Source organism: Desmodus rotundus, chromosome 7 (assembly GCF_022682495.2).
Source record: "Desmodus rotundus isolate HL8 chromosome 7, HLdesRot8A.1, whole genome shotgun sequence".
Taxonomy (NCBI): Eukaryota; Metazoa; Chordata; class Mammalia; order Chiroptera; family Phyllostomidae; genus Desmodus; species Desmodus rotundus.
The window spans coordinates 21262310-21290223 of record NC_071393.1 but is presented as its reverse complement, the minus strand read 5'-3'; the positions used below and the strand labels follow the sequence as shown (position 1 = coordinate 21290223).

Sequence of the window (27914 nt, the reverse complement as noted above, 5' to 3'; positions counted from 1 at the left end):
AGGGCATGTTCCCTTGCACGAGAGAAGATACGCTGCCCCTCCCCTCGCCCCGCCCCCAGGAGGCACTAAGGGAGGACCTGGCTTAGTTCTCCGAGGATAGGACAAGTTTCCTCTGGTTGGTCATTTGGAAAGTCCCTCTGGTTGTAACTGGGGCGACAGTGACTTCAGCTCCTTTGGGAGGCAGGACAGGTCGGGTCTCAGCCCTGTCCTCATGCACAGTTTTGACAGAGTTCAAAAGGAAGCGCATTGATACACACCCCTCGCGACCGCCTTTCCCCCCATCCTGCAAAAACCAGACAAATGGCCCAGGACTCCGATGGGACTCTTTATTGTCTTTTTGGCAGCTGGGTGTCAGGTAGGACGCTATCTCTCTGGCTCCTAGGCCAATGGTTCAGGGAGCCCCACTTCACTGCTGGGAGGGAAGAGACCCCTCCCTGCTCCTCTTTGCACCCCCTCGTTTACCAGGGGAGGGGCTCTCATCCAGGCTCCCAGCCCTGGGACAAGCCTTTCCCCGTGGAACTGCGGATATTCTCATCAAAGCTCATCTCAAGGGTTATCTTGGTTCCTAGAGAGAGAAAGGTTGGTTTACAAGGCCTGGCCCAGAGCAAACAGGCCACAAGAGGGGATGTGCCTCTTTTCTCGTCAGCCTCACCCCTGACCCACTTCTGTGGGTCCCCAGCCTCCTGTACAATGTGTCATCTTGTCTTGACCTTTGTCACTGTTCTCCAGGATTCTTCCTGCCCCTCACTCCCTGGGCCCTCTCCTTTTCACTTCCTGCAAGCCTCCTCATCCTCCTCTTTCCAGTCATCCCTTGGTCCCCCCTCCCTAGCCCTCCGCTCCCAGTTTTGTGATCCCTAGCCCCCACCTCTCGGCATTTCCGTCCTGGCCTTTGGCTCTGGCTCCGGCTCCGGCTCCGGCTCCGGCCAGGGCCCCGGGAGCCCCGGGAGCTGCTGGAGCCTCTGGAAGAGTTGCTGCCAGCTGTGGAGCAGGTGCTGGTGGCCTGGCCCCGGGACAGGAAGCTCGGTCGGCTGTAAGGGGGCCAGGCCTCTTCTGCAGCACAAGAGACAAGGGCAGCTGTTCCCAGGCAGCAGCAGAACGCCACCACTGGGTCGCTATGCCACCCCAACCACCATCCCAGCTCTGGGAGAAGAGTTGAGGGCGGGCAAAGGGCTCAGGTCATCGTGGGGGCTGAGAAGCAGGGTGCCCAGCCCATGGCCTTGACATAATGTGTGTTCAGAAACCTGCAGGGACCTCTGTCCTCGGGGAAGGAGGGACAGAACACCCATCCCTATTCTTTCCTCATTGGGGCTTCAGTCCTTGGGAACCTCGGGGGGATTTGCTTCGAGGCAGCTGGAGAGACAAGTGTCTTTGGTGTTGATCAAATTCGGGGACCCAACTGAAACTGAGGGGTGAGCTAGGTTGGAGTTAGTCCATTGATGGTACTGTCTGGACCGTCCCATCAGCCCCCAGTCCTAAAGCCCACCTTCATACATAGCAGTGGCCCTCCAGCCCGCCCTGGCCCTCCTTACCGTCCAGGAGGGGGCCTCGATGGGTCCCCAGGGCCCCTGCCTGCACCATTCTTCTCTCCCCACTGTGCTCCCGTTCCAAGGAGGACATGCTGCCTGCTGCTCTCAGCCCTGAGGCCCAGCTTGCCTCTTCCTCCGGTGGTGGCAAGGGTGGTGGGGGCAAGTCTGCAGAGAGACCTGTTTCAGTAGAGTCTCCTGCTTCCCTGGTACCAGCCTCTCCCACCCCTACTCCTGGGCACTAGGAGGTTGCAAATGAACAGCCCAAGATTTGGGTTGGCCTGCTCCCTCCTTCCCTAGCTTCCAGGGCTCACCCTTGGTTTCCCTGTCTCTGCTACTGACTGTCACCGCCCCCCAGGCCCATGGCCCCCTCACCCCCAGGACTATGCTCCCGCCTGTAGGGAACAGCCTTAGGCTTCTTCCGAACTTGGGCACGGGGCCCTTGGAGCGGAGGAGTGCTCTCCCCAGGCACCTGTCGGGTCCTCCCTGCAGCATTAGGAGACAGGAGAGGAGCGATGTGAGAGAAGGTCTGGGAGGAAGGGTACACGAGCTCTGGGGCAGGGACAGCAGGACGAGCTGAGGTTCTACAGACTCACCTGGGGCACTGCTGGCTGTGCCAGGGACAGGGCTGGGGCTGAAGTGTTGGGAGGCTGTGGGGCCAGCCGCCAGGCCCACAGGCCTCGCTTCGTGGCTATTCAGAGTGGGCTGGGACCCACTGAGAGGGGAACTTGGCTCAAGGGGCACCCTCCTGCAATGACATAAGGCCTTAGCACGTGTCTGCTCCATAAACACCAAGTGCCGACTACGTGCCAGGCACTGTGTTAGACACTCAGCCTAATACCCAGATGAACGACACGTAGCCACCCCCCACGCGGGCTCCCGGGCTAGCGGAGCAGGAGGAAAGCCACGTCTCTGAAACACTCCAGGAGCTTGCAAAGTCACTCCAGTGGAGAAACCGTCTGAAGTGGGTAAGGGACCTCATTAGCCTCTGGGTTCCTCCCTGAACCACACTTCCACCCTCATACAGCCATGAGACCTCCCCCATCCACCCACTGAACAGGTATGTACGAGGGCCTACAATGTGCAAGGTGCCCTAGGCCTCCCTACCTGGGTACCTGGTGGAGATGGGTATTGTCAGTGAGGGGCTGGGGAGGGTCAGGAGGTGAGGGGGTCAGAGTGGCTGTGGACTGCTGTCCATAGGAAGGTGTGGGAGAAGGGGTCTCCCCTCGGGATGCAGGGACCAAGCGCCCTCCACTGGAGCTGGGCTCTGCCAGGTGGCTCCTCTCAGGCACTGGCGGGCACCACTCTCCTGGCTCTGAGCTGGGGAAAAGAGGCAGGAGGGTGGGGATGGCCTTCCTGTGGCCACTTCCCTTCTTCTCCCAGCTCTCTGCCCTGCCCTGAAGGTGGCCCTGGGCTGGCCCCATACATTGGGCATCTGTTGTAGGATGCATCCTTACCTGCCCTCGAGCTCTTCCTCAGGTCCCTGGAGGCCGCTCAGCTCACAGGAAGAAGGAGGGGGTGGCAAGGCTTCTGGCCAGATGAGGGAAGGCATCTGCACAGGTTTCCCCAGAAGCTTCACCTTGCCTCCTCTGGGCCCTGAGGAGAGTAGGACGGGGCACACCAATATTTGGGCAGGAAGGAGGCCGAGGTAAGACTTGTCAGGAGGAAATGCTGAGCTAGGTCCCAGAGGAGAAGTGTGGGGCATGAGGAACTGGAGTCATACCACTGTCTTCCTGGCTCCATTCCGGAGGAGCATACGGGCTCCAGGTTCCCGGGTCCCCTGAGGAGTTTGCGGGGAAGCCCCCGTAGAAGGTCTGCAGCTCCTCCCCGGCAGGGTCAATGGTGCTATAGACAGGACCCTCGGGAGAGGCAGCAGCGCCCCGGGCCGTCTGAGCCAGGTAGAGGGAGATTCCAGCTTCTGAGGAGGAGAAAGAGGGAGGCGCAGGGGAGGAGGCAGGGGCAGACACGGAAAAACAGAGGACAACAGAATGGAGGGCAAAAGGAAATCCCGCCAGATCGCTTCTTCCCCTGCCCCAAACCTTACTTTCCAAACCAGGATGCAGGGGTCACTCCCCCAACTCACATCCTCCCGGGGGCTCACCAGCCTCAGGAACACTAGGGCTCCTCAGCTCCCTTCAGTGTGCCCCAGTAGGTTGAGAGGAGAGAAGGGTGCTGGGGCCAGGTGGGCCCTTGAGGGAATTAGAACTCCTCACCATTGTAATATCTGTCATCTGGGTCGGGATTGCTGGGGCGGCAGCTTCCCCTGGGTTCCTGGGCTGAGGGGCTTTGAGATGGGTGGGGCCAGGAGTCTGCCAGCCAGGGGTAGGGAGCAGGGCCAAGGCCCACAGGTGGCCTGAGGGAGAGCATGGGAACGTTGGGGCAGAAAGCTTGAGAGGCCAGGGAAGGCAGAGGAGGACAGGGGCGATCAGGAGCAATAGGACAGCGGTAGTGGTGGAGTCTGGGGCAGAAGGGGTAGTGAGGCCTGGAAAGCAAGGTAGAAGGGACGATGCTCAGGAGATGAGTTGAGAGAATTACCTGGAACTGGCTCCCGAGAGGCCCTCTGAGTGTGGGAAGGACACTGGGGAGGATGAGGGGAGACCGGATCAGAGAAGAGCCAGTACTGGGGTCTGAACCCCACAAGGCAGTCCGTGGTGGCTTACCTGCAGGTGTGTAGGCAAAGGAGGCTTCCGAAAAGGATCCCATGGGAGAAAGAAGAGGGGAAATGGGAAAAGTTCAGAAATACCCACACTCTTGTCCACTCCTTGGCCCGGATCCAACTCCACCACCCAGGATGCACCCTGGGCCTATTTCATCAGAATTTCTGGGAGTGAGAGGGACTCCGGCATCCGTGTTTCTTTAAAGCTCCCCGAGGGATTCCCACGTGTAGCCAAGATTGCGAACCCCTGATCCAGGGAAACTGAGATCTCTCCAGACTCGCCCCTTACTAGGAGGTAGCAGAACTCAGTCTCCAACCAGATCCCCGCCTGGCAACGTACTGCCTGGGCTCCTGGTCACCCCCTCCTACCAGGTCCACCCCCACGAACGTTTCTTCTCCAGACTGGCCCCCATTTTCGGACACCGACTGCCTTAGGTTAAGCAGTCTGGGGAGCACGGGCATCTCATTTCTATGTTCGTGGGCGTCTCTGGTTGAGGTAAGATTGGGACTTAGGTAAGATAGTGTTTATTAGCTTCTAACTAGTGTTTTAAGCCCAGTGCCAGAATCTGGAGATCTCGGTTCTTCTGTCCATGGCTTTTCATTCACTGTGACTAAAAAGCTTCCTAATAAATTCTTTCCAGACTTTAAAAAAAAAAAGGCGTCTTAAGGGCAAGCCCTACCCCGCCCCCAGACTCAGACTCAGGCCCCGCCCCTCCTGGCCCCGCCCCCTCCGCGCCCACTCTTCGCTCGGAGTTCCACAGGCTCCTCCATCCGCGGTGGGTGCCCGGCTCGACGCCCGCTCTCACCTGTGTAATGGCTCAGCTCCTTGCGCTGCCTGCGGCGCCGGCAGAGAGCGCCACCGAGCCCGAGGAGCAGCGCCCCGCAGGCCGCACCCCCGCCTGCCAGGAAAGCCGGCTCTCGCAGCACCCTGGCCAGCCGCTCCGCCAGCCCCTGGCCCACCTCGAGCGCGGGCTCCAGTTCCGGTGGGGTCGCTGTGGGGGTCAGAGCCATGAGCAGCATAGGGGCCTGGAAACCCAGGAGCCATTCCGGGACCCCCTTTACTTTCCAGCTGCGCCCGCCCACCACCCCCCACCTCCAGACTCACGCAGCTGCACAGACACCGGGGCACTGGCCACGCCCACGCCAGCGCTGGTGACCGCTGCCACCTGGGTCCGGTAGCGGACACCTGGCAGCAGTCCCTGGAGCACCGCAGAGTGCGCCCAACCCGCCGCGGACCGATTGAGGTGGAAGCGGCTGTCATTCCCCAGGCACCAGATCTGGGGAGGGTGGGGGGCCAAGACCCAGGTTGAGAGTCAGAAACCGGATTCTGGCCTCACGTGGAAACTTGCCGCTCTGAACCGCACAGCGGGGCTTAACCAGGCATAATTCAGCCTAGAGGGAACACTGGAACCTCTCTCCCCTCCCAGAGCCCCATCCCCAGCCACAAAGCCAGCACTAGATCCTTCCTAATCCTAGCCCTGGTCCTCCTCCCCCTCCCACCCAGTCCCTTCGCACACCCTGTACCTGGTATTCCTTGATGACCCCATTTTGCTGGGAGGGGAGTGGAGGTTCCCAGGACACAGTGATACTGCTGTTGCCTTCACCCCCCAAGGCCACTGCCACTCCCTGGGGGGGACCACTGGGGGCTGGTCAGGGTAGAACTCGGTGAGCAGGACACAGTCATTGCAAGCTGCCCCTCAGGCCCCAAGCTCCCCCCTCCCAGCTATAACACCTTCGGGAACAAAAGCACCCCCTTCCCACCCACCTGCCTCACTCTTCCCCTGCAAACTCCCATGCTCCCCCACTCCCACTTCCCTCCTGTGCATCCAGCAGATCGGTGCCCCACCCCCTTACCCTCCTCAGGAATGCTCCCAGTCACCAAGGGACTGTCAGCACCCAGCCCCGCCTGGCCTTGCGCTTGCACCTTGATCTGAATTCGGGTCCCTGGGGGGAGTCCTCTGAGCACAGTACTTTGCTGGCTTGGGGACTGTAGGTCCAGCACTGTCCAGCTTCCCCCATTGGGACCTGCTACCTTCCAAGACACCCGGAAACCTTGCACCAGCTGGACCGGGCCATCTACCTGTAGGAGGCAAGAGGAAACATACCAGGAGAGGCTAGGGCCACACAATTCCTCCAGGCCCAGCCGCTCACTTCCCACTCTCCTGTACCCATTCTTGGAGGCCCCTACGTCCCCCACCATTATCTGTGCCCTTCACCTCATCCCTACAGCACACTCACAGTCCAGGACACCTGCAGGGTCCGGGGCCCAAGGACTACAGGCTCCTGCACGCGCACAGCCACTTCGGCCAGTCCCGGCTGGCCTCTCCATGTGTCCTCCACTGGCCTGGAAGGGTTGCTGTCTATTGACCAAAGAGCCCACTCAGCAGGGGCCCGCAGGGACAGGCAGCCAGGACTGACTGTATGCTAAGTTCTGCCTCGGACTGCCCCCCCCCACAGACTGCACTGCTTAGTGCTCCAGGGCACACCCCAGGGTCGAGAGGGGCTTGGTGTGGGGGGAGTCCTGATACTCTACATACGCTGTGGGTAAGACACTCAGAAGTGAGGAGCCACCAAGGTGGCTGAATCACCCCACCCTCCTGCCACTGCCTCTCTCTTCTTCCCCTCCTTCTTCTTCCTCCCTGCGCCCTCTCCCTCCCCCTCTCCTCCCTCTTCCTCCTCCTCTTTCTCCTCTTGTTCCCTCAATGAGACAGAAGCATGACCTGCCAGCCACCAGTGTAGCCCTGGCACAGCGGGAAAGAGCTGCCACCGCGCCATGTGCAGTGTGACTGTCGTCCCCGCGAGCCTTACCCTGGGTGCGGACAGGCTCAGAGACGGGGCTGGGCTCACTGAGGCCCCAGGCTCCCACAGCTCGCACCAGGAACAGGTAGATGGCATTGGGCTGTAGACCACTGATGGTGTGTGTCTCCAGCTGCACACCGTCTGCCACTGTCCGCCATGTGTTGCCAGCCCCTGGGCTGCAATGGGAAGTGACAGAGTTGTCTGAGCCAAGCAACCTCCAACCTGCCTACTCCCTCTCATTCTCTTTTGTTTTTTAGAGAGAGGGAGAGAAACAACAATGTGTGGTTGCCTCTCACGGGCCCCCTACTGGGGACCTGACCCACAACCCAAGCATGTGCCCTGACTGGGAATCGAACCAGCAACCCTTTGGTTCGCAGGCCAGTGCTCAATCCACTGAGCCACACCAGCCAGGGCTCCTCCATTCTCTATGGCCCCCCTATGGCCTCCTCACCCTGGGATAGGGAACGGGCAAGCCTTTCCCCACAATAGCAAAGACCTTAAGGGCACAGGGTCCCCTCCTTTTAACATTCCAGGTTTGCACTCAAAATTTTCTCTGTACCTGAAGGCCTCTATCACATAAGAGGTAACTGTGGCCCCAGCCTGCGGGTTGGGCTTCCAGGTCAGGGTAATGCTGTTCTTGGTGACCTCGGTGACCACTGGCTGAGAGGGAGGCCCCGGAGGGGTACTGGGTTCTGTAGGCGGGTCTGGTGATTCTCCCCCGTCTTCTGCAGTGAGGAGATAATGTTTAAGTAGAAGAATGGGGAAAGAATGTAGACTGCCTTCTCCCCAGAGGAGCCCTGGGGAGAATTACCAGACAGTGCTGTGACAGTGACTGTGGAGAGAGGGACACAGTGCACATGCTGCTCACATCCGCCTCCCGAGGACACCACTTCCGCCTTCCTCCCCCCACTACCACGGCCACAGCATTGGGAAGATAAAGCCAGTCCTGGGGTTGGGTGAGTATTGACTGCCTTGAAGGATGTTTGGAGAACGGTGCTAGCAAAGTAGGGGGCGGAGGAGAAACTCACCCCACCTCCTAAGCCAGGCACTCCAGGCGGCCTCCCCTGTGGAACTCTGGGCCACACAGCTGTAGAAGCCCAGGTGCATCTCCTGTAGGAGAGGGGAGAGGACTGGCACGCTGGGTGTGGAACAAGGGAGGGTGCGAGGGTCGAGGCGGGTATTCAGAAGGATGGGGAGGAGGTTGTACACTGTAGGTGGTCTGAGAGAGCAGACGGTTAGAATGGAGTTTGAGTCCCAGTGGGTACTCTCTGGAGTTGGGCGTTCTCAGCTACTCGGGCCCCAGGGTGAGACCCACCTGCACGTTGGTGATGTACAGGGTACCATTGGCCATCAGGTTGAGCTGTAGGTCATTCCCCCGCAGCCACTGCCCATCCTTCTTCCATTGGACACTAGGTTGAGGGTTCCCGGTCACTCTGCATGGCAGCCACACAGAGGAGCCAAGTGCCACTGTCTGATTTGCTGGTCCCTGGAGGATGATGGGAGGCAGCCCATCCGTCGAGGCTGAGAGAGGAAGAACTTGGGTATCTCAGAGGAGGATCCTCGGTTCAGGCAACCAGCCCCTTGTCCCCGTTTTCGGGTCCTCCACATCTCTCCTTCCCCCACACCTCTCCCTCCTCCATAACCAGCTATAGCCTCTGCCTGGAACCAGCCATCTATTAGCGACTTCCGTGCCGAACTTCCAAACTTCAAGGACCTGTGTCAAGAGCACACCCCGCCCCTTGCAGACTTATTATGGAGAATCCAAGAAAAACAGATCGCTTTAAGCCACCATTTCCTTCCGGGCCACGGGTCCTGGCTTACTGCCATATGCACATACCTCCTTTTACCTTCAGCAGGGCCTTGGCCAGGATGCTGCCAGCCACACTGACAGCCTGGCACACATAGTAGCCAGCATCCGCACTCTGCACTGCGGTGATGTTCAGCTGGCCTCTGGGAGACACTGAGAAGCGCCCTGTGGGCTGAAGGGACTGACTGGGGAAAAGCAGGACCTGGGGACAGAGCAGGGAACCAAGGTAGGGGAAGAGCAGGCAGCTGGCAGAGGGCTCCCCATTCCCACCAACGCCCGAATCCAGAGCATCCTAAGGTTCCAATTCCTACTCCGTCCCCAGCCAGTTCTGTGGCCTTGCGCAAACTAGTTAAACCTATTCACAAAAATGAGCGGTTTTATTAGATGATCTTGGGATGTACTTCCCAGCTCTGTGCAAGCTATTTAAACTTCCTGAGGCCCAATTCCCCCAAATATGACTCTTAGAGGATAGTAATGAAGACTAAAAGAAGTAGTCATATGAGACTCTTTTAATACATTGCGTGATAAATGTTCAATACCTTCCCCTTCTTTCTGGCTCTACCGTCTTACATTAGATACATACTTGGAACGTAGTGACAAAGGTTTGGGTCTCAGGGTAAATGGCACCATGCTGAGCCCCTGGCTGACACCCATTCCCACCCTCTACTACCATCAGCGTTTTTATTCATTTCAGAATCTAATGAAAATGCAGCAGACTGACGCTAGAGACGCTGGGAAAATCGTGGCAGCGGATTTGGAATGAGGTAATAGGTGGCCCGGTTTCCCAGTGGGGTGAGGTTAATCTAAGTCATTTTATTACACTGATCTTGTTTTTTAGTAGCAAGATTCCTCCTTTCCCTTACAGGAACTCACTTGGGTTGGAACTTCAGTTAATGTTCACTCCAGTTGTGTTCTGGGATTTGTTTGCTAACATTGAAGAGGGGGGACTGTGGGCGCCCCCTGGTGGAGGCTTCTAACAACTAGAAGAGCAAGTCCTGTTCAGCCCTGAGCAAACTTTGGCGCAGAGCCACTTGCTTTCCAGAGCAGTGTATGAAAGCCCAGGCCCCAGGGGTCTGGGGAAGGGGGGTTCTGATTGGATTTGCTGCATCCGCGGGACAGCCTTGACCCAAAGAGAAAGATTCCAAGGAATTACTATGCAGGACTGTTCCCTACCACCTAAATATAGTATCATTTATTTAAAAACTGTTGGATACATTCCAGGTCTTTTTATGTTCATAATCTTATTTAATGCTCCTAAATAACCTGCAAGTGTTCCTGGGAGGACAGAAGGTAAAGCAGAACCCCGAGAGAAGGGAGGGGGCTAAGACCCAGAGGAGAAGCTGGGGGGAAGGGCCGAGGAGCTGGCACCTACTTGGCTTCCCTCCTTCTGCCAGAAGATGGCAGGCGGGGGGTTTCCTTTGGTCTCGCACTGGAAAGTCACGCTCTCTCCAGTGGCTGCCATCTGGTCCTGGGGCTGGGTCACCAGCTGAGGTGGCACTGGCAAGGGGAGGGGAGAAAAGGAACAGGGAGTCGGGGGTACTAAGAAGGGAGGCCGAGGGAACAGGAGATAGAGGCCCAAGCTTGGCTTGAGTATCTCGTGCTCTAACCTGTCTAGCCCGTCTCTTTCTCCTACAAGTCGCAGGTGACCCCACATCTCTGGCTTGTCCTTTCTCCCTCGTTCTCTCCTTCGGCCCACCTGCCACCTTCCCTCACTCCACCCCTGCCGTGGGGCGGGTCTCACCGTGAACACTGAGGGAGCCAGACGCTTCCACTCGGCCCACGCTGTTCTCCGCCACACAGGTGTAGGTCCCCTCATCTTCAGCACTCACGCGGCCAATCCAAAGGCTGTGGTCACTCCGGATCTCATACCTGCTCCACTCCCCACCCCCAGGCTGGGTTGGCCATAGCTACACACCCCTTCTGTCTCCCCCAGGACAGACACCAGGGCAGGGTACAGAGACACGGCCGGCCTCTACAGGGACCGGAGCTCCATGAAGGGAGGTGGGGACTGGAGAGGGCGGGTCCATACATATCTCTGCGCACAGACTTCTCTGTGTGAGGAGGGGTCTGCCTTCCAGTTTTCTGGGGCAGGGCACACACACTCTTAAGCAGGTTGGGTCTCCTCACAGGCAGGGGGAAGGGGATTCTCACCTGCCCGAGGGCAGTTCTCCGTCCTCCTTGCGCCAGTGCAGGCGAGGTGGGGGATCCCCCTGCACCTCGCATGGGAAATCCACAGGGGCATTAGCCAGGACCACCTGGTTCACTGGTCTCCGCAGGAATGAGGGGCGCTCTGCGGAGTGGGAGTGAGCGAACAGCCAGGGGTTTTGCACGGCTGCTACTCCCCAGGCTCTGCTCCCGTAACTCCAGTACTGCATGCGCCTACCCAGAACCGCAAGTTCGGCCGCCGCGCTCTCGCGTTCCCCTGCCATGTTGGAGGCCACGCACACATACATCCCCGCGTCGCTCTTGTGCGTGTGTGACATCATCAGCTTCCCTCCACGGATCTGCGGAGTAACAACAGTAACCTTGGTCCTTCGTAGCCATCAAAGCATATTTATTTATTTGATTTTCACAACAAACTCATCAAGAAAACCAGGGAAGGAAACCCATTCTAGATAAGGAATCTTTGTTTTGCCCAAGGTGGGGATCACGTCCGTCTTTTCTCCCACTGGTCCCCGGGAGCATCATGCTCCCTGCCGTCTTACCCCAAATTCATCTCACCCATCCTCCCGTGTCCCTCACTGAGCAGCTCACCCTCAGCTTCTAGTCAGCCAAGATCCCGATCTCAAACCTGCCTTGTCGCCCCAAGCACTATCCCCTGCCTTCCATCGCCCCCAGATTCAGGCTTTCCTGCAGCACGCAGGTGTCGGAACCCCAGCGCGGGGCCCCGCCCCTCCTGTCTGCCGGCGGGGCGGGGCCTCACCGTGATCCTTCCCTCCTCCTCCTTGACTGGGGCGTTGCCCTTCCTCCAAGACACCGCTGGCTCCGGGTGGCCGCGGGGGGGCACGCATTCCATTACAGCTGGCTCCCCTACTGCCACCACCGCGTTCCCAGGAGACTGCCGGAAGTCATCGCGGAGGACTGGAGAGAAAGAGACAGAGAGAGAGAGAGAGAGAGAGGAAGCAGGGATGAGCAAAAGCAGGTTTACAGTTGTTTGTATAGAAAAAGACAGGTGGGTTATTATTGTAATAGTTTCATTAACTCAAAAGAAGGTCACAATGCAGCTGTAAACCTACTTTTGCCCACCCCTGTATATAACCGTTCCCCCCCCCGCCCCCCAACCGCCACAGGTGCGAAAATACCAGGCCCAGGCGTGGGCCTTAGAAACCAAAGTTAGGGTTCCAAAGGAAAACGTTGAATCGGTGGAGATGGGACCAGTTCTGGACGGGATTAACCCCGCGCCCTCCCGCGCGCCCCCAGGCTCTAGCGCAACCAGCTGACGACGGGCCTTCACCTGCCACTTCCAGCGAAGCATTCCTGCTGGCCGCCGCCCCCAGGTAGTTGCGCGCCACACAAGTGTAGACACCCTCGTCGGGCCGTGCGCGGCGCCCGTGCACGATGCGCGGGAAGAAGAGGGCACCGCTGGGCAGCAGCAGGCGGTGCGCGCGCGGGTCCTCGCGCGCGGTGGCCACGCGTGCCCCATTTTTGTACCACTCGATGTTGGGCCGGGGCCGGCCCTCCGCACGGCAGGGCAGCGTGGCCGGTTCGCCTCGCGACACCAGCAGATCTGGCGGCTGCTCCACGATGCGCGGCATCGCGTCCTCCGGCCCGACCCTGGTCCCTGGGGGGATGGGAGGGACACAGAGCATTCAGACAGGGAAGCTGGGGAAAGACGGAGGCTCCGGAGAAAAAAAGGACCCTGTCTGTCACTGCTGCCCACCCTCTCTCTCTGTAGGGTCCGTGTTCTTCTTCTTGGAAGATGCCCCCCACATTCTTGGACTGGAAAGGAGGTGCCTACAGACGCGCAGATAAGTCAAGGAGTCGGGACACCTGTCTCCCCTCCAGCCAGGTCTAGTGGCGAGTGAAGAGCCACCCGCGCCTCTAGCTGACTGGTTTCATCCCGCAGCCGCACTGGTTCACAGGTGTCCTTGCTCTGTGACTCGGGCACCAGGGACAAATTGGGTTCTCCGCCTCAGCGCGGTCTTGGGCAGCGACAGGGAGAACGTGTCCAGGCCTGGGGTCCCTCGGGACAGGGAAGGTGTGAATGATGGGCTGGGCCTGGGAGCCTATGAGCTGGCACTTTCTGCTGTTGACACCCCCAGAAAGTCGTGTTTCGGGGTCCTGTGAAGTGACAGGAATTGAACCAATGCAAACAGTAGTGGAAACGTGAGTAACACTTTTTTCTGGGAGGGCACAGGGTTCATCAGATTGTTCTCCAGGTGGATGCAGCCAAGAGAGGCTGAGAACCATTGAGAAAGGAATTCCTCTCCTTCCCCGGTTCTTTCCGATCCGTTCACCTCGTGTTCTGCTCCCGCCCCTCACTGGTCCGCAGACTTCTGCTCGCTTGGTCTTCTGCAGTGCCTTTGGACCCGGGATCGCAGAGCCCTCCCTGCCCGCGTACCCCAGCCTCATCGCAAGTGGCTTTGTGACCCCTGGCGGCCAGCAGGCGCCGCTGCCGCCTCGCGCAATCTGTATCCTTTTCCAATCAGCGTCTACTAGACTTCTCCACCCCCACCCCCCGCCCCCACTCCGCTTCTCCCACTCTGTTCCAGAATCCGCGGGGCCCTCTGCTTGCAGCCTCGGAGTGGGGCTGCGTTTTTTACTTCCTGCCCACACTCAGGAGTTCCGATGGAGAGGAAGCTGGATGGGTTGCCTGTAGCCGCTCTCCTGGGGAGCGTCTCTAACGGACCAGGGACAAGAAGATCGGTCTCCCTCCCACTTAGGAAAGAGAGTAATTTTCTCGACTTCCCTTCTGGATGGAAACGTCTGGTTCTCACCCAGTTCCCCTCCATCCCACCCCAGGCCCAGTGTAGGTAAAGGCCGAGGCGAGCAGCACGGAAATGGTTAAGAAGTCAGGGGTTGGCTGGAACCCAGCAGGGCGGGAATCTCAAACTTCCACACTAGCTGCTGTAAGAACGTGGGCAAATTATTGAGCTTCTCTGAGTCTCAGCTTCTTTATCTGTGAGGCGGAAGTCGTGAGGGGTCATCATAAGACCACACTGTGTGCAAAGCACTCGGGGAGCTCAATAAACGTGACCGTTCTAAGATTACTTAAGGGTTCTTCCTCCCCGCCCACTTGACCTTATCTTGGCTCCTACCGTCTCTACCTGCATCAGATCAGATTGCACCCGGCCCCAGTCTTCCCCTTTGCCCTCTGCATAGCCGTCGTATGTGATGGAAATAGGCAGGTCTGTTTTGCCAAGATTTGTCCTGCGTTGGTGACCATTGGGGTACTGTCCATCCTCTCTGAATTTGTTTCCTTCGCCACCAAAGTGACCATCAGTTCCTTCCCTACAAACCTCACGCAGACAGTGCAGAGTGAAACCACTCTGCCAGAGCGCTAGGTGGGTGCAGGCGCGTGTGTGAGGCGTCTGTGAGCAGGGCTCTGTGCTTAACCTCCGGGGAACTGGGAGGTCAGGAGATTGGAGACTCCCGGCTCGTTCCCCGCCTTCCTCCCGCTGCCTCCTGCGCAGCCCACCTTTATGGTGGGCGCTTTCCCCTAATTCCTGTAGACACAGCTGCAGGCGCCCTTTCTCTGGAATTTCGTCCCTGTCATTCTGGGTCTCAGGAGAGGCTTCCACAGAAGCTAATGAATAGCTAACGGTCATGCTAATGGGGCTCTGGGGCTTCCCCCCAGCACCTGGAGTTCACACACACACACACACACACACACACACACACACAGCCCGCCCAGGTCTCCTTTCTCCCTGCCTTGGGGTCTCCAGCACAGCAGTCGCCCCAGATTCGAGTTGGAGGAAGCCAATTGGTCCCGCCCGGCTGGGAAGGAACCAGAGGGACCTCGGGCCAAGGTGCCAGGGAACGCGGGAGTTCCCGACGCGGCCGGCAGGGGGCGAGCTCCGGCCTCTCCCCGGCTCCCGCGGCGCGGGACGAGCGCGCGGCCCCGGCCACTTATTAATCACGATAATTAGCGCTGACTACCTGGCCGCCGGCGCTGCGTGCCCGCCGCAGCTCTGCCGGGTGGGCCGGCTGCGAGCCCTCTCTAAGGGGCGAACTCGTAAGTGTCCTGAAAAGGTCGCAGCCCTTAGCCGACACATCCAACCTCACTCCCGTCCTAAGTGAATTCTTGGCAAACTTCGGGTCCCGGAGGAAAACCTGCCGCCGGGGGGGGCCCCCAAGTGGCTCGGCGCGGCCCAGGCCCGCCGCCCACCGCGGCCCTCCGCTGCCCTCCCCGCAGTGGGTCCCGGCATCCCCCAGCTCGCCCTCGCCCACCCCCAGGGGCGGCGCCCCGCGCTGGGACAGCCGGGGTTCGGCTGGGGAGCTGGGGAGGGAGGGGCTCGGCAGCCGTCTCCTCCCAAACCCTCGCTCTCCGCGGGTACCACCCCCCGCCCCACCCAGGTGCTCAAAGTCCCAAACCACCCCTTGGGGCCCACCGCCCGGGGAGGCTCTGGGGGGCGCCCCTCGGCCCAGACGTGCGGCTGGAGCGCTTGGCCTCCCCTCCACACCGCCCTCCGACCCCAGCCCGTTCGGGACCCGGCATCCCCACGGGGCAGGGGCTTACCGTTGAGAGGAGACTCTCCCGGGGGCAGCAGGCTGTGGTTGAGCGCCGCCCCCGAGGAGTTGAAGCCGAAGAGCAGGTCGCTGGAGTTGGACGGGTCCGTGGCCAGGGAGTCCGCGAACAAGTTCATCTGCAGCAGCGTTTTGAGCAGGTAGCGCAGCATCGCGCGACCCGGCCGGGACCGGGGCAGGGGGCTCGGGGCCCGGGCCCTGGGTCCGAGACCCGCGGGCCGGGAGCCGCAAGCCCCTCTACAGCCTCTGCGCTCCGCCCCAGCCACGGTGCCGCTGTCCCGCCGGCCGGCGCCCGGTGCCGCGCGTGCCTCCGCGTGCCCTCCGCCTTCCCTCGTCCTTCTCTCCGGCGCTCAGAGCCGCGGTCCCCCGGGAGCTGGGCGGCGGAAAGCAGGTGCCACGCCGATCACAGCGTAATTAAGGGATTAATCCGACACTCTCCACCCTCCCACCTCCTCCCCGACGGCCACTAGCAGGGCCAGAGACTAGAGCAGTTTAGCGCTAGTTGGAGTCCCCGCCCCGAGCCCCGAGTCGGTTCTGGGCGACGCTGGAGTTCCCTCCTTTCTTAAAGACCGCGAAATGGGAAAGGCGGCTCGGTCGGGCTCTGTCCTGCCTGGCTTTAGAACAGAAATCCTCCCTCCCTTTTCCCGGCCCTTAGGGAACCCGAGGCAAAGCTCAGGGTCGCTCCTCACTCTCTAGAAACCCTGGCCTTCCACTTCCTCCCAGGTCCCCAGATTTATCCGCGGAAACGCGGGAAACGGGTGGTTTGGGGCGGGAATTGGGGGTGGATGGAGAACAATTCCACGCGCGTCCACCCCTTCGCCTGCAGTCACCCGGTTTGCAACGGAGAGTCCAGGAGATGAGGTGGGGCGTCTTGACCCTAACCTAGTAGTTCCTGGAGAGACACCGAACAGGGATGAAACTGCAGGGAGAAAGCCCAGGGACACCAGGCAGGTCGCATCGATTTGCATACTTTTGCATCCCTCTCCGACGACACGACACGTTTTATTACACTGTTCCACCTTTTGGGGGAGACTGAAGGGTAGACAGGGAATGCGGGACAAAGACAAAGAGCAATGTTGTTTCTCTAAGGGCAAGTGCAAGAGAAGAGGCAGGGTTGGTGCAAAACTTGTGCAAGTCTGTTCGAACCTGATAGTGTCGTTCTGGGGCGTGGGGGGCGGGGCATGACCCCTCACCCAGCGTTCTGTATACCTAAACATCTCCCAGTGACCCTCCCCCAACACACACACCTTCCTGGGCTAGGATGGCCTTGGGGTATCAGGGAAAGAGAGAGCCTTCTTATCTGGGGTAAGGCCCTGCAGACTGCTGAGTGGTGGGTGGACGGCTCAGCCCTCAGGCTCTGTGTGATGACTCCACCTTGGTGGGGCAGCCACCTCTGACCGGGAGGGGGCAGGTGAACAGGTCTAGATCCAGAGAAGCGGATGCTCCACAGCCAGAGACTCCAGAGTAAGCGGAGTCCAGGGCTGGAGTATCTCAGGCAGACAGCCCTCAAGGGAACCCCACACTTTCTCAAGGGGTAGGGGCTTGTCCTCTCTCAACCCACACGCCAGCCATTAGGGGCCTCTAACTGGTGGTTAGGTGTCTTCGACCCCCTTGCCTCAGCTCTGCTGGTGACGTAGCAGGGCCGGAACACGGAGTGCTGGAGGCTTGGGGCCCAACAGCCCCACGGAGAGAGGCAGCACTTCCCTGTGGGAGCTGGGCTGGGAATCTGGCCCCTACAGACAACTTCAATCCTTGAGGCTGAGAGTAGGGCAGGTGGGAACAGGGCTAGTGACACGCCTCTTCCTCTGGGAGCACCAGTATACTAAGAGATGTCATTTGACATCAGCCCCTTGCTCCAGGGCCAGGTTGCATTCAGGTAAGAGAGATGGTATGGGATAGCTTTGGGATGACCAACCCAGTTAGCAGACACCACCACTCTGGACCTCAGTTGTTCTGCTTGGAGGCTCCAGGTTCTCATTCCTGGGTCACCTGGGCTCCTTCACACCAGAGGCTGAACCGGGACAGAAACCCTGGGGTCCTGCAGGACTGGGCGGGCTGCGGAAGACAGGAAGCAGCACGCTGCCTGTGGCCCCTGCCCATCCTAATCCCCTGATTTGCTCCCATCAGCCTCAGCAAACACGGGGCCTGCTGGTGTCTAGGGGCTTGTCACCCTGTTAGCGGATTTGTTCGCAGAGACGTCGCAGTTAATTGGCCTTTTATGTGGGGATAAGGGAGTATTTGCTCAGGGTTCCCTGAGTGGAGGCTGGGACTCAGCCCCTGGGCAAGGCTGCTTCCTGATCTCCATCTTCTGGGCGTGGGGGCTGGACGAACGGTGGGGTCATTCTCCTTCTTTCCAGCACTCTCCCGGCCCACATCTCCTATCCCTCCTCTACCCTCACACCTTCTCCATACTCCTTCCCCTCTCTCCACTTCTATTCTTGTTTCTCTCTGCTCTTTTTTCTTTGTACTTCTCTGTAGCTTCATAATGCTCTCCCTTTAAACCAACCCAAACCTAATGCCAAAAGAGGGTGGAACACTCAACTGGGGTGTCCTGAAGAATAAATACCTGCCCCCCATAGCCTAAGTTCCCCCCCTCACCCTATGTTCCTAGGGCCCTGGGCCCAGTAGGGAGTGGGGCGGAGTGGGCAGAGAAGGCCCAGCAGGGTCACGCCCTCCAGCCAGTCTCCAGTCTTCTTCTGCCTTCCTGACCCTGCGCCTTTGCAGCCTGTGCCCATAGGCAGTTCTGGAAGGGGTTTGCCTCCCTATCTCTTCGCTGCCTGCCCACTCCCCCCACATTACCCACGCAACTCTGCTTCTACCTGTGGCTTAGATAGGTAGATCTCTGCATCTGTGTCCATTCTTACCCTGTAGTCCAGGGGTGTCCAAACTTCTGGTGTCTCTGGGCCACCCTGGAAGAAGAAGAGTTGTCTTGGGCCACACGTTAAATACATTGTAACACGTAATCACACACACCAAAAAATCTCATAATGTTTTAAGTAAATTTATGATTTGTGTTGGGCCGCATTCACAGCCATGCTGGGCCGCATATGGGTGCTTGTGTAGCAGGTAAAACACTCCGAGTACCTGCACTGTACCGGAGGGCCTTCATCTGGGGTTCCGTTCAGGTGACTTAGAAGTTTCCATCTCAGGCTGAAGAGAGACTCCGAGTTCAGAGCCCCTTCCTTCTGCTGCCCCAGGAGACTGCTTCTTTGCAAGGGTTATATTGACAACAGTCTGCACTTCAGAAAGGGCAGACAGGAGAAAAGGAGGCTTTAAAGGGGCATTGGCAGAAAGAAGAGAGAGCAGAGGGGGCAGGGTAGCTGGGGAGAGTTCAGTCTGGAAGGTAGAGGGTAAGTTCATTCTGATCGTGTTGTGGCATCTGGTGGGAAGAAGTGTGTGTGCCTGCGTGTGTATGTTGACGGAGGGAACAGTGACCCCACCAGGCCAACTTCCTTGTTAGTGCCAGCACACTGGCCAGAAAATGTAGCCGGGAATTTTCAGGGACTGGGCTAGAACTATACGGGAGGCTTCTTGGTGGTCCGAAGCCTGCATGCCAGCTGGTAGTGGATGAAGCTGCTGGCATGTAATTTCCCGGGAGGGCAGCCTGAGGACAATACTGCCCACCCCCCCATCTCATACTGATTACTCCACTGGCCTCCCCAATGCACACACACACACACACCGCCTAGTCCATTTACATCCCCCTCGGGTCTGCAGCTTCCCATCACTCTCTCTGCCTGGACCCCTTCCCAGGGCACTGAGACACACTGAGCATATGTGTGTGTTTTGGTGGTGGTGGGGAGGAGGGAGAGACAAGGAACTAACATCTGTCCCCCACCCTCACTAGGCTATGCCTGTAAATGGCCAGCAGGGTTGCTGGCTTCATAGTTATGATGCCAGGGGGCAGGGCAGTGACCAGCCAGCAGGAGCCAGAGGGCCAAACAGGAGGGGGACTTGGAAAGCAAAGAGCAGACATCCGATGCAGGAAAGCAGGCAGCTGGGGCCTGCCCCTGGCAGGAGCCAGGGTTTGTTGGCTCAAGCCCTGCAGCTGCTGAAATAATAAGGCAGGGCCCCCTGCCCAAGAGGACCCCCTTCCCCACAGGGGTCCAGCGGGGGAGCCTGTGGGGAGAGACATTGCTCCTCACTCCAGCGTGTCTGGAAAGCTGGAGGCAACTGGACGGGGGCGTGTGCACATCCTCATACAAACGGAGCAGCGGCTGGGAGACAAGAGCGTTCTGGGTTCCTTATCTAAAACTTGGTACGGAGCAAGCACTCCATACAGAGAGGCTTACTGAAAACGTCGGATGACTTAGTTGGTCCTTACCACTGCCCCCTCAGAGCCCACTAACTAGCCTTCTCTGCACCTCTCCCTTTGAGCGTGCCACTCCGGTGAGTTTCTGAGAGAGGTTTCATCAGCTCTGTCCCCCCTGCCACCGCCTGAGCCTGGGTTCTCACCGTCTTTCACTCCGACTCTTGCAAACTAACTCTCTGTGCTCAGTCTCCTACCGAGAACCCATCCTCTGCTCTGCTGCTTCGGGGAGCCGGCGTGGATTTGTCCAACCCCGGGTCAGTGAGCTCTGACCAAGTGCCAGACACTGAGCCACACGCTTGTCTCTAATGTTCAGATCGGATCATGTCACTCGCCTCCTTAAAAATATAGTGGCTCCTCAATTCCTACGGGATGGCCCCCACGCGTTGGCTCTCAAGAATCATCATAGTCTGGCCTGGCCGGTATGGCTCAGGTGTATGGAGCGTCGTTCCAGAACCAGAGTGCTATGGGTTCCCCCCCCCAGTCCAGGAGCGTATAGGAGGCAACCAATCAATGCTTCTCTCTCACATCGAGGTTTCTCTCTCCCTTCCTTCTCTCTAAAAACAATGGAAAAAAAATAAGTTCTGGGTGAGGATTAAAAAACCCAGAATCACCGTAGTCTGGATGCCAGCTGGCCTTCCAAGATCTTCCCCATCACCCAACCTCCTCACCCCACCCCCTCTGGCCACCTATATCCCACCACCAAGCTGCGCTTTCCATAAATGTGTGGTGCTCTCTCTACTTTTATGCCTTTGCTCTTCCTGATGCCCTCTCCCCTCCATTCTCTGCCTGCTGGATTCCTTTCATCCTGGCAATCCAGCATCTGTCACCTGCTTAGTGACATCCCCCTGACTCTCCCAGACTATAGGGTCCTCCTAGACCACTTGGTCTATTCCCCTACTGTTTCACTGACGATGTTTTCATGATGTGCTTACACGCCCATCTTCCCCCATAAGCTACAAGTTCCTCTTAGAGAGCAGACACTACACTTATTCATTCATCTTTGTACCGCTGGCCCCTGACATAAGGTGTAGCATATCGTTGGTACTCATTAAATGTTTATGAAGACACGAATTATGGTACATTGCATTTACTGCGAACTTACTATTGCCAGGGCTGTTTTAAGTGCTTTACTCATTTAATTCTCCTAAAAACTCTGCGAATAGCTACTGTTTTTACCCTCACTTTGCAGATGGGGACGCTTGGTCACAGAGGGGTGAAGGAACTTGCCTAAAGTTACTTGGCTAGTAAATGGGGGACCTGGAGTTTAAACTCAGGCCGGCCCCCCACCTGTGTGCTTTATACCCCACACCTCTGTGGAAGACCTGCATCTGAGGACAGCAGAGGGAAGACTCCCCCACGCCCCTCCTCCCCAACATTCTACTCTTATGTCTAATTCTAGGAGCAGAACGACTCCTGCAACCACTCTGCTGCATACAATCCACTAAGACCTCTGGATCTTTTTTTACCATTCGGCTTTTAGTTCCTAAATCCCTTAGTCCCTGCTACCTATCAATAATTAAAGCTGCTGCTCTTTGCATTTGCTCACTTCTGTAATTCCTGGCACTTTCACAGTTTCAGGGAAGTCAGAAATGGATTCTATTTTTTAATCACTCTCCGTCTCAATCTCTCTGCCTCCATCCCCCCTTTCTCCCTCTCTCTGTAGGTGAGCACCAAACTCACAAAGGAAGAGACCAATTAAGATCTTCAAATCCCCTGCATCCCACCAAAGACGTTCCATTTTTCAATTAACAAGAATATTCCATTGCCTCTAATGATTCACATTCAAATAAAAAAGGTTTTTCATTTAATACATCTGTGAAAGGTTTTCTGCTTTACATCACTGAGTCTTTATGCTGTGCTTTCTGGGTTGCTCGTGTGGGTGTTCATAGATTTCTTTGTGTTCTTCAGCACCTATCTCTGGTACTGCAGGACCCTCTGCCCTGGACATCCTCTTCCCACGTTGGCCTTCCTACATCATCCAGGGCTGCATATCTCGGGGCTCAATCTTTGGAGTAAAGATGGCTCCCAGATGTCTCTGGGCTCCCACGAGAGAAGCGCAGTCTGAGGCTGAGGCTGGAAAAGTTCAGCCGCAACGTGAGCTCACTCCCATCCACACAATGGGCATAGGATGCGACTGTATTATAGGGTCATGCAGAGAAGTACTACCCTGACAAGTCATGGGAACTTTTCCTTCACTTCCTTCCTTGTGTTCCTCTTCTTTTCCCACTGCCTCCTTCTCGTGTCTCTCTCCTTCCAGCTCCCCTACCCCCATCCGGCTGCCTGTTTATGTATAAAGCCTTACCGCCTAGGTCTTGATTGTACAGCTCATAAATATTCAACCTTCCCTAGAAGCAACCTCTGAATATTTCACCACTCAGTGCTGCTCCCCCATCGAATCAGCAATGGGGCTGGACACTTCTCAGGGTCACTTGCCTGCACCCCCTGAGTCCTGCCTTCGCTTATCAGCGTGGGGCCTTATTTTCCTCCCATGGTCTTAAGCATAAAGGGGCTGCCCGCAGTGGCTTTGGGACCCCTTATGGATTTCAATCTTCAGAGGCCCTGAGACCCTGCCTCTAAGAGTGAAAATTTCCAAATACACCATGACGACAAGGCTCACTTACTCCGTGGTAATAACCTGGCGTTCAAAGAGGAGAAGGAAAGCTAGGAATGGATCTGGAGTTATGATCCAGGTGAAAAAGTTGTAAGCACTACACCTGGCACATGGGAGACATGGAATAAATACTTCGGTTGTGCTGGATGATGGCCGAGATGCATATAGAAATGGGGGGGGGGATCAACCAAAGTATAATCAATGGTTGAATGAGGTGTTAGGGTACATGTGTACAATTTTTCCATCTTTCTCCCATTTAAAACTATTTTGTCAATTAATAATGAAACATATAAAAGTGTCCGTTTTAAAGGGTTAATTAGAGAAAGCAGGGTAGACAGGTGACGGGTGGAGGGGTCTCTTCAGTACTCAGAGTTCCTGTGCCCCACGGGCACCAGGAGCAGCTCAGGCCCAGGCAGTGCCCCGCCTCTCCTTTCCCCCTCTGGTTTGGAAGAACAGTCAGCAGCGCTCTCTGTATGGAGGGCAGGAGGGAACAGAGAGGTGGGAATAGGAAGTAAGTGCAGGGAGCCAGAGAACGGGAGGCTCCTGTGCAGCTCTCCTCCCCAAACCTCTCTTCTGTGATATTTTGAACAGATCTCATTCTGAACAGGCTGAGCTTGAATCCTTCCAGAGGCAGGGGGCTCGAAACCTGACCGGGAAACCTAGGACGAAATGAGGCGGCTCCAGCAAGGATAAGGGCTCTGGTCTGTAGATGTGTCTCGTCTTTGGGGCCTGGTTCCACTTCTGCCTCTAAGGGAAGAACAGGTTGGGAATGAGGTAGGAGCAGAAGTAGGATCAGAAACAGAGATGGTGCCCGAAAATTAAGGAAAAGGAAATCTCTTAGTAAGACTCCCAATTAGTTTCGACATGGAGGCCGAGGGCCAGGGACATCTTTGAACACGGCCTTGAGCCAACCCACAAGGGGACTTAGCTCGGCAGAGGTTGGGGATGGGGTGGCAGCAATGACTTTGGCCATTGTCCCAAGAAGCAGCTTCACAACCGCCCACTCAGGTCCTACTTTGGCACTGCGTGGGGTAGAGGTGGGTGTGGGGAATATCCCATGGGCTATTTCAAAGGGCCAGGGCTGCTGTCAGAGGAAGCTGCGAAAGTGTGTGTGTGGGAGGGGGAGGGTTGATGTGGGGACAGGGCCCATGTGTTTTGGGCTCTATTAACTAACTCCCTCCCATCCATCACAGCCTCCCCCTGGGCTGCTGCAGCCCTGGCAGCTGGGTCACCCCGGGGAGGCTGGGCTGGAGGTCCCTGAGGGGAGCCAGGCTTCAGGCAGAGCAGAGGAGACACATGTGCGCTTGGCTGGGTTGGAGCTGGCGCCTCATTGAGAAGGGGGCTCTCCAAGCTGGGCTTCATTAGGGCAGTGGCACTAATAGGGGAAGGGGTGCAGGGGGCCGGGCTGACAGCCAATTACTTGCTCTTCTGCATTATGGATTAACCCATCTGGGCCTGGGAGATTGGCTCTGAAAGGGGCACAAAAGGGGGGGGCGTGACCACAATCACACACTGAATTATCGCGTCTGAGCGCAATTGTCCACCAACAAATGGGCCTCAGGATGGGTGACCCCCTTGGGTTCCGTCCTTCCCCTACCCTCCATCCCACAGGAAGAGCCAGAGGTAATCTGCCGCCTGGTTAAGAGGCCCGGCCTGAGACAGGGAGAACCAGGATGCCATTTCAGAGAGCCAGGGGGTTAGGGGAGGGGACAGGATTTGAGGTTAAGCCAGAGGAGCCTGGAGCCAAGAAAAAGTTCTACCAAGAGACCTGCATGGCCTCAGTCCTCTAGCTCAGAGGCAGCGCGGTCCCATCAACCTGCCCTGTCCGGAGAAACTCAGAGAGCAGAGGCCTCAGTCCAGCCTGGGGGAAGGCAACGGGAGGGCCCTCGGAGTCAGGGGCCTCCTAGCTCGCCCATCACCCCTTCCGGGACTAATTGATTCCAGGCATGAATAAGGGGTCGGGGAGGACCCCTGCCCTGCTCTGGCATCTCTGATGCTGTCCCAGTAGGAGTGCCCGCACCCTCCCCCACACCACCTCCTTCAGGAATCAGTCCACCAAAGGGCGATGGAGGGGGTGCCAGGCAGGGGGGCTCTCTCCTCCGGCTAATCCCCTCATTACCATCTCATAATCAGAATCCCGCTTTCAATGTAAATGGGGATGTTAAATATTGGTTTCGCTAGGCACTAGCTCCTTTGGAGAAAATCAGGGGTGCGCCCTGTTGTGCGGTGCTGGCCCTCTCCCACAGCCCGCCGTGGGGGCAGGGCGGGTAGGAGCACTAGTGAGGCCCAGGGCTTAGGGGTGCCGTGGCTGGGGAAGGTGGCGGGGTCTGACAAGGGGGCAGACCGGCTGGTTTTGAGTTGGCCTAGGCAGCCTCGATGTCCCTGATTCAGCAGGAGGAACTCGGCTTTGTTGGAGCTAATGGGCTCCTGTTCTCGAATTGCTCTTGACCAGAGATCAGCGAGTTGTTGCGGATCCCGAAGTCAGGCTGCTGGGGTGGTGGGGGGGCATTCACCGTGCCCTCCTGCCTATTGCTGGAAGCCCTGGCACACCCCGGGAAGTGACCCGGACTGTCTTTCCAACTATTTCTACGTACAGAGCACAGCACGAAGTTACAACGGCCTTCCACATGCGAAGCTTCATGTCTGTCCCTCTACAGCATCCTGTGAAATGCGTGCAAGTGAGAGAGTTACTCCCCCCACCAGGTGAGGCTGCAGTCCTCACGCATCTCGCCCAGGCGCACACAGCGGGTCCAGCACAGATTCCTCCTGGACCCTGGTTCCGGGTCCAAACTCAGCCCTGTCTCTTGGCCCCATGCTCTATCTCTTTAAATCGAGGCTACTACTGCTGTGGGGACATGGGGACCATTTGCTATGTCCACAGTCTGACCACAGAGGCGTGTGCCCTGAGGGGTATGAGGGTGGGGCGCTCAGGTAGAGGTCACTGTCTGCTTGGCTCCCCCACTGAGGTTAGGACAGAAGCCACGGAGTGTCGGAGAGGCCACACTGCTGTTCCCTCCCTGTTCGGGGGCTCATCCCCTCTCTGCCTGCCTCTCACCTGGGCTCAAACCTGGGAAGGAGCCCGGGCTGGTGTGGCTCAGTGGACTGAGTGCAGACCTGCGAACCGAAAGGTCGCCAGTTTGATGCCCAGTCAGAGCACAGGCCTGGGTTGCGGGCCGGGTCCCCTGCTTGGGGGTATGCGAGAGGCGGCCACACGTTGATGTTTCTCTCCCTCTCCTTCTCCCTCCCTTCCCCTCTCTCTAAAAATAAATAAATAAAATCTTTTTACAAATATTACAAACAAAAAAACTGGGAATGAAAAATAATAGTAATACTGGCTTCTTCTCACATTTACTTAGCATTTTACAATTTACAAAGTCCTTTTGGCGGGTTTTGTGATTGGATCCTCAGAGCCTCCTTCCTTGCAAACTGGCACCGTGGCTTCAGGACACGGGTTCTGGGGTCACCCCCACCCAGCATGTTCTGGGTGACCTCAGGCAGGTTATGTTCCATCCCCCATCTCGAAGCCTTTATCTATGGAATAGAGATGATGATAATAAAGCCTACCTCCTAGAGTTTCTGGAAAACTAAATGAAATTGTACACACCGAATGTTTAGAGTAACATCTGGTGTGCACTAAGTTCTCACCCATGGGGTAAGGAGTATGATCCCACTTGACAGGTGCGGAAGCTGAGGCTCCAAGGACTAAGTGACTTGTCTAAGGTTACTCAGTAACTACAGAGCTGGTTCTTAATTCGGGCAGGGACTGAAATCTGCAGCTGGTCTGGGGCCAATGTTCCCCCGGGTGAAAAGAAGGGGGTGCTCTCCTGAGGTCCTTCATTGTGTCTTAGGTGGCAAGGGCCTCTTCCCTCTCTGCTTCTCCGGGTTAGGCGCTCTCAGAGGAAGACAGGGTGGCTTCCCACTGCGGCCAGTCTGCGGCGGCGGCCCCTGCTCTGCTGGGCCAGGGCCGTGCAGAGCCGGTGCACCATGTGCTGTGCTCAGCCTCCCTGAAAAGAGAGGGCGGGGATGCCTTCGGAGCCCCCACACACCCCGGGGTCTGTGAGAGGCTCCGCTGCTCAGTTCCCTCCGTTTAGCTTTCTCCTCATTAACTCCCTGGCCTCATTAATCAACCCCATGAAACGCACCCCAGGGAACACTGCCTGCCAGCTCTGCAGCTTGGTGCTTTAATTATCCTCCCAGCGGGAGGAGGGGGTGCCCCCCCACACTCATACACACATACAGAAACACACATGCATGCACGTGTACATGTACAGACACACTCACATACACACGTACACATGGAAACCTGTGTGCACACACATTCATACACACAGAGAGACATGTGTATACACACACGTGCGTATACATGTGTGTGCACAGTCGTGAACACATATGTGTATATGCATCTCTGTGTGTGCTCGCACATGGAGAAACATGCGTGCATATGTGTGCATGCTCGTGCACACGTGTGTGTGTGCACGCACAAAAACGTGTGTGCGTATAAGCATGCATGCACAGAAACGCATGCATGCATATGCATGCTCATATACATGTGTGTGCGCCCATATTCACATGTGCACGCAGAAGCAAGCGTGCATGCATACACACAGAGAAACATACATATACATGATTGTACACACCTGTAAGCGCAAACGTGTGTGCACATATACATGCACACACATGGAACATGCATGTGTACATAGTCATTCACGCGTGTGCACGCATACTCATTCGTGTGCGTGCAGAGAAACACGTGTGCATGTGTGCGTACTCATATGCAGAAATATGCATATTCATATACATGCACATGGACTCGTGTTCATGCACACACATACTGTGTGTGCACGCAAAACACATGTGCATGTATGCATTCGCGGACACACTGGTGTGCCCGTGTGCACACAGCACACACATACACACAGTCGTATATGTGTACACACAGAAAACACATACATGTATACATATACAGACACATACACAATCATGTGTGTATACATATATGGACATGCATATGCACACACACCAAGCAAAGCACACACACGTACACACATGCAGATGCACACAATATGCACACATACAGACACACACGCAGCAGTCCTCAGGTGGCCCACCCAAGGCACAGCTTATGACGTGGCTCGGCCAGGGCAGCAGACCCTGGACGCAGCCCCAGGCTGTCCCAGCATCTCCTCGGCATTTGTCAAGTGAGCTTACTATGGTGTTGTCACTTGCATCAAGTCCCCTTCCCACAGGGGAAGGGGGCACTTCCTTCTGTCCAAAAAAGTTCACACACTTTCAGTTCTTTGGTCTCATTTCACTTACTAATCAAATCCGCGTGGTTCTAGGTGCTGGGGATAAAGACACGGTGCCTATCAGGCCTCAGGAAGCTCCCACATCACCCAGGAGGGAGATCAAAGAGAAAACAAACCTGACTCGAAAAAACAAACACAAACACAAAAACAAAAATCCCCCACCAGGTGACGTGCTGTTCTGAAAGAAAGCACGGGATGCTCAGAAGTGCTGAG

General features: G+C 57.1%; 1 protein-coding gene across 1 annotated transcript; it reads right to left on the bottom strand.

The window, feature by feature from the left end:
- Positions 1–312: 312 nt before the first annotated feature.
- On the bottom strand, positions 313–15811 carry ROBO3 (roundabout guidance receptor 3). Its single transcript, XM_053928412.1, has 28 exons — positions 15465–15811; positions 12240–12566; positions 11709–11866; positions 11169–11289; positions 10937–11075; positions 10527–10654; positions 10158–10282; positions 8816–8987; positions 8294–8499; positions 8007–8088; positions 7538–7703; positions 6988–7154; positions 6418–6539; positions 6034–6259; positions 5704–5825; positions 5285–5456; positions 4986–5171; positions 4184–4207; positions 4059–4101; positions 3737–3876; positions 3247–3441; positions 2981–3119; positions 2631–2843; positions 2120–2271; positions 1899–2009; positions 1530–1691; positions 866–1050; positions 313–565 (listed from the first exon to the last, which is right to left on the bottom strand). Exons 1-28 carry the CDS (start codon positions 15622–15624, stop codon positions 554–556), a joined length of 4155 nt encoding a protein of 1384 aa, XP_053784387.1. The 5' UTR covers positions 15625–15811; the 3' UTR covers positions 313–553.
- Positions 15812–27914: the final 12103 nt, after the last annotated feature.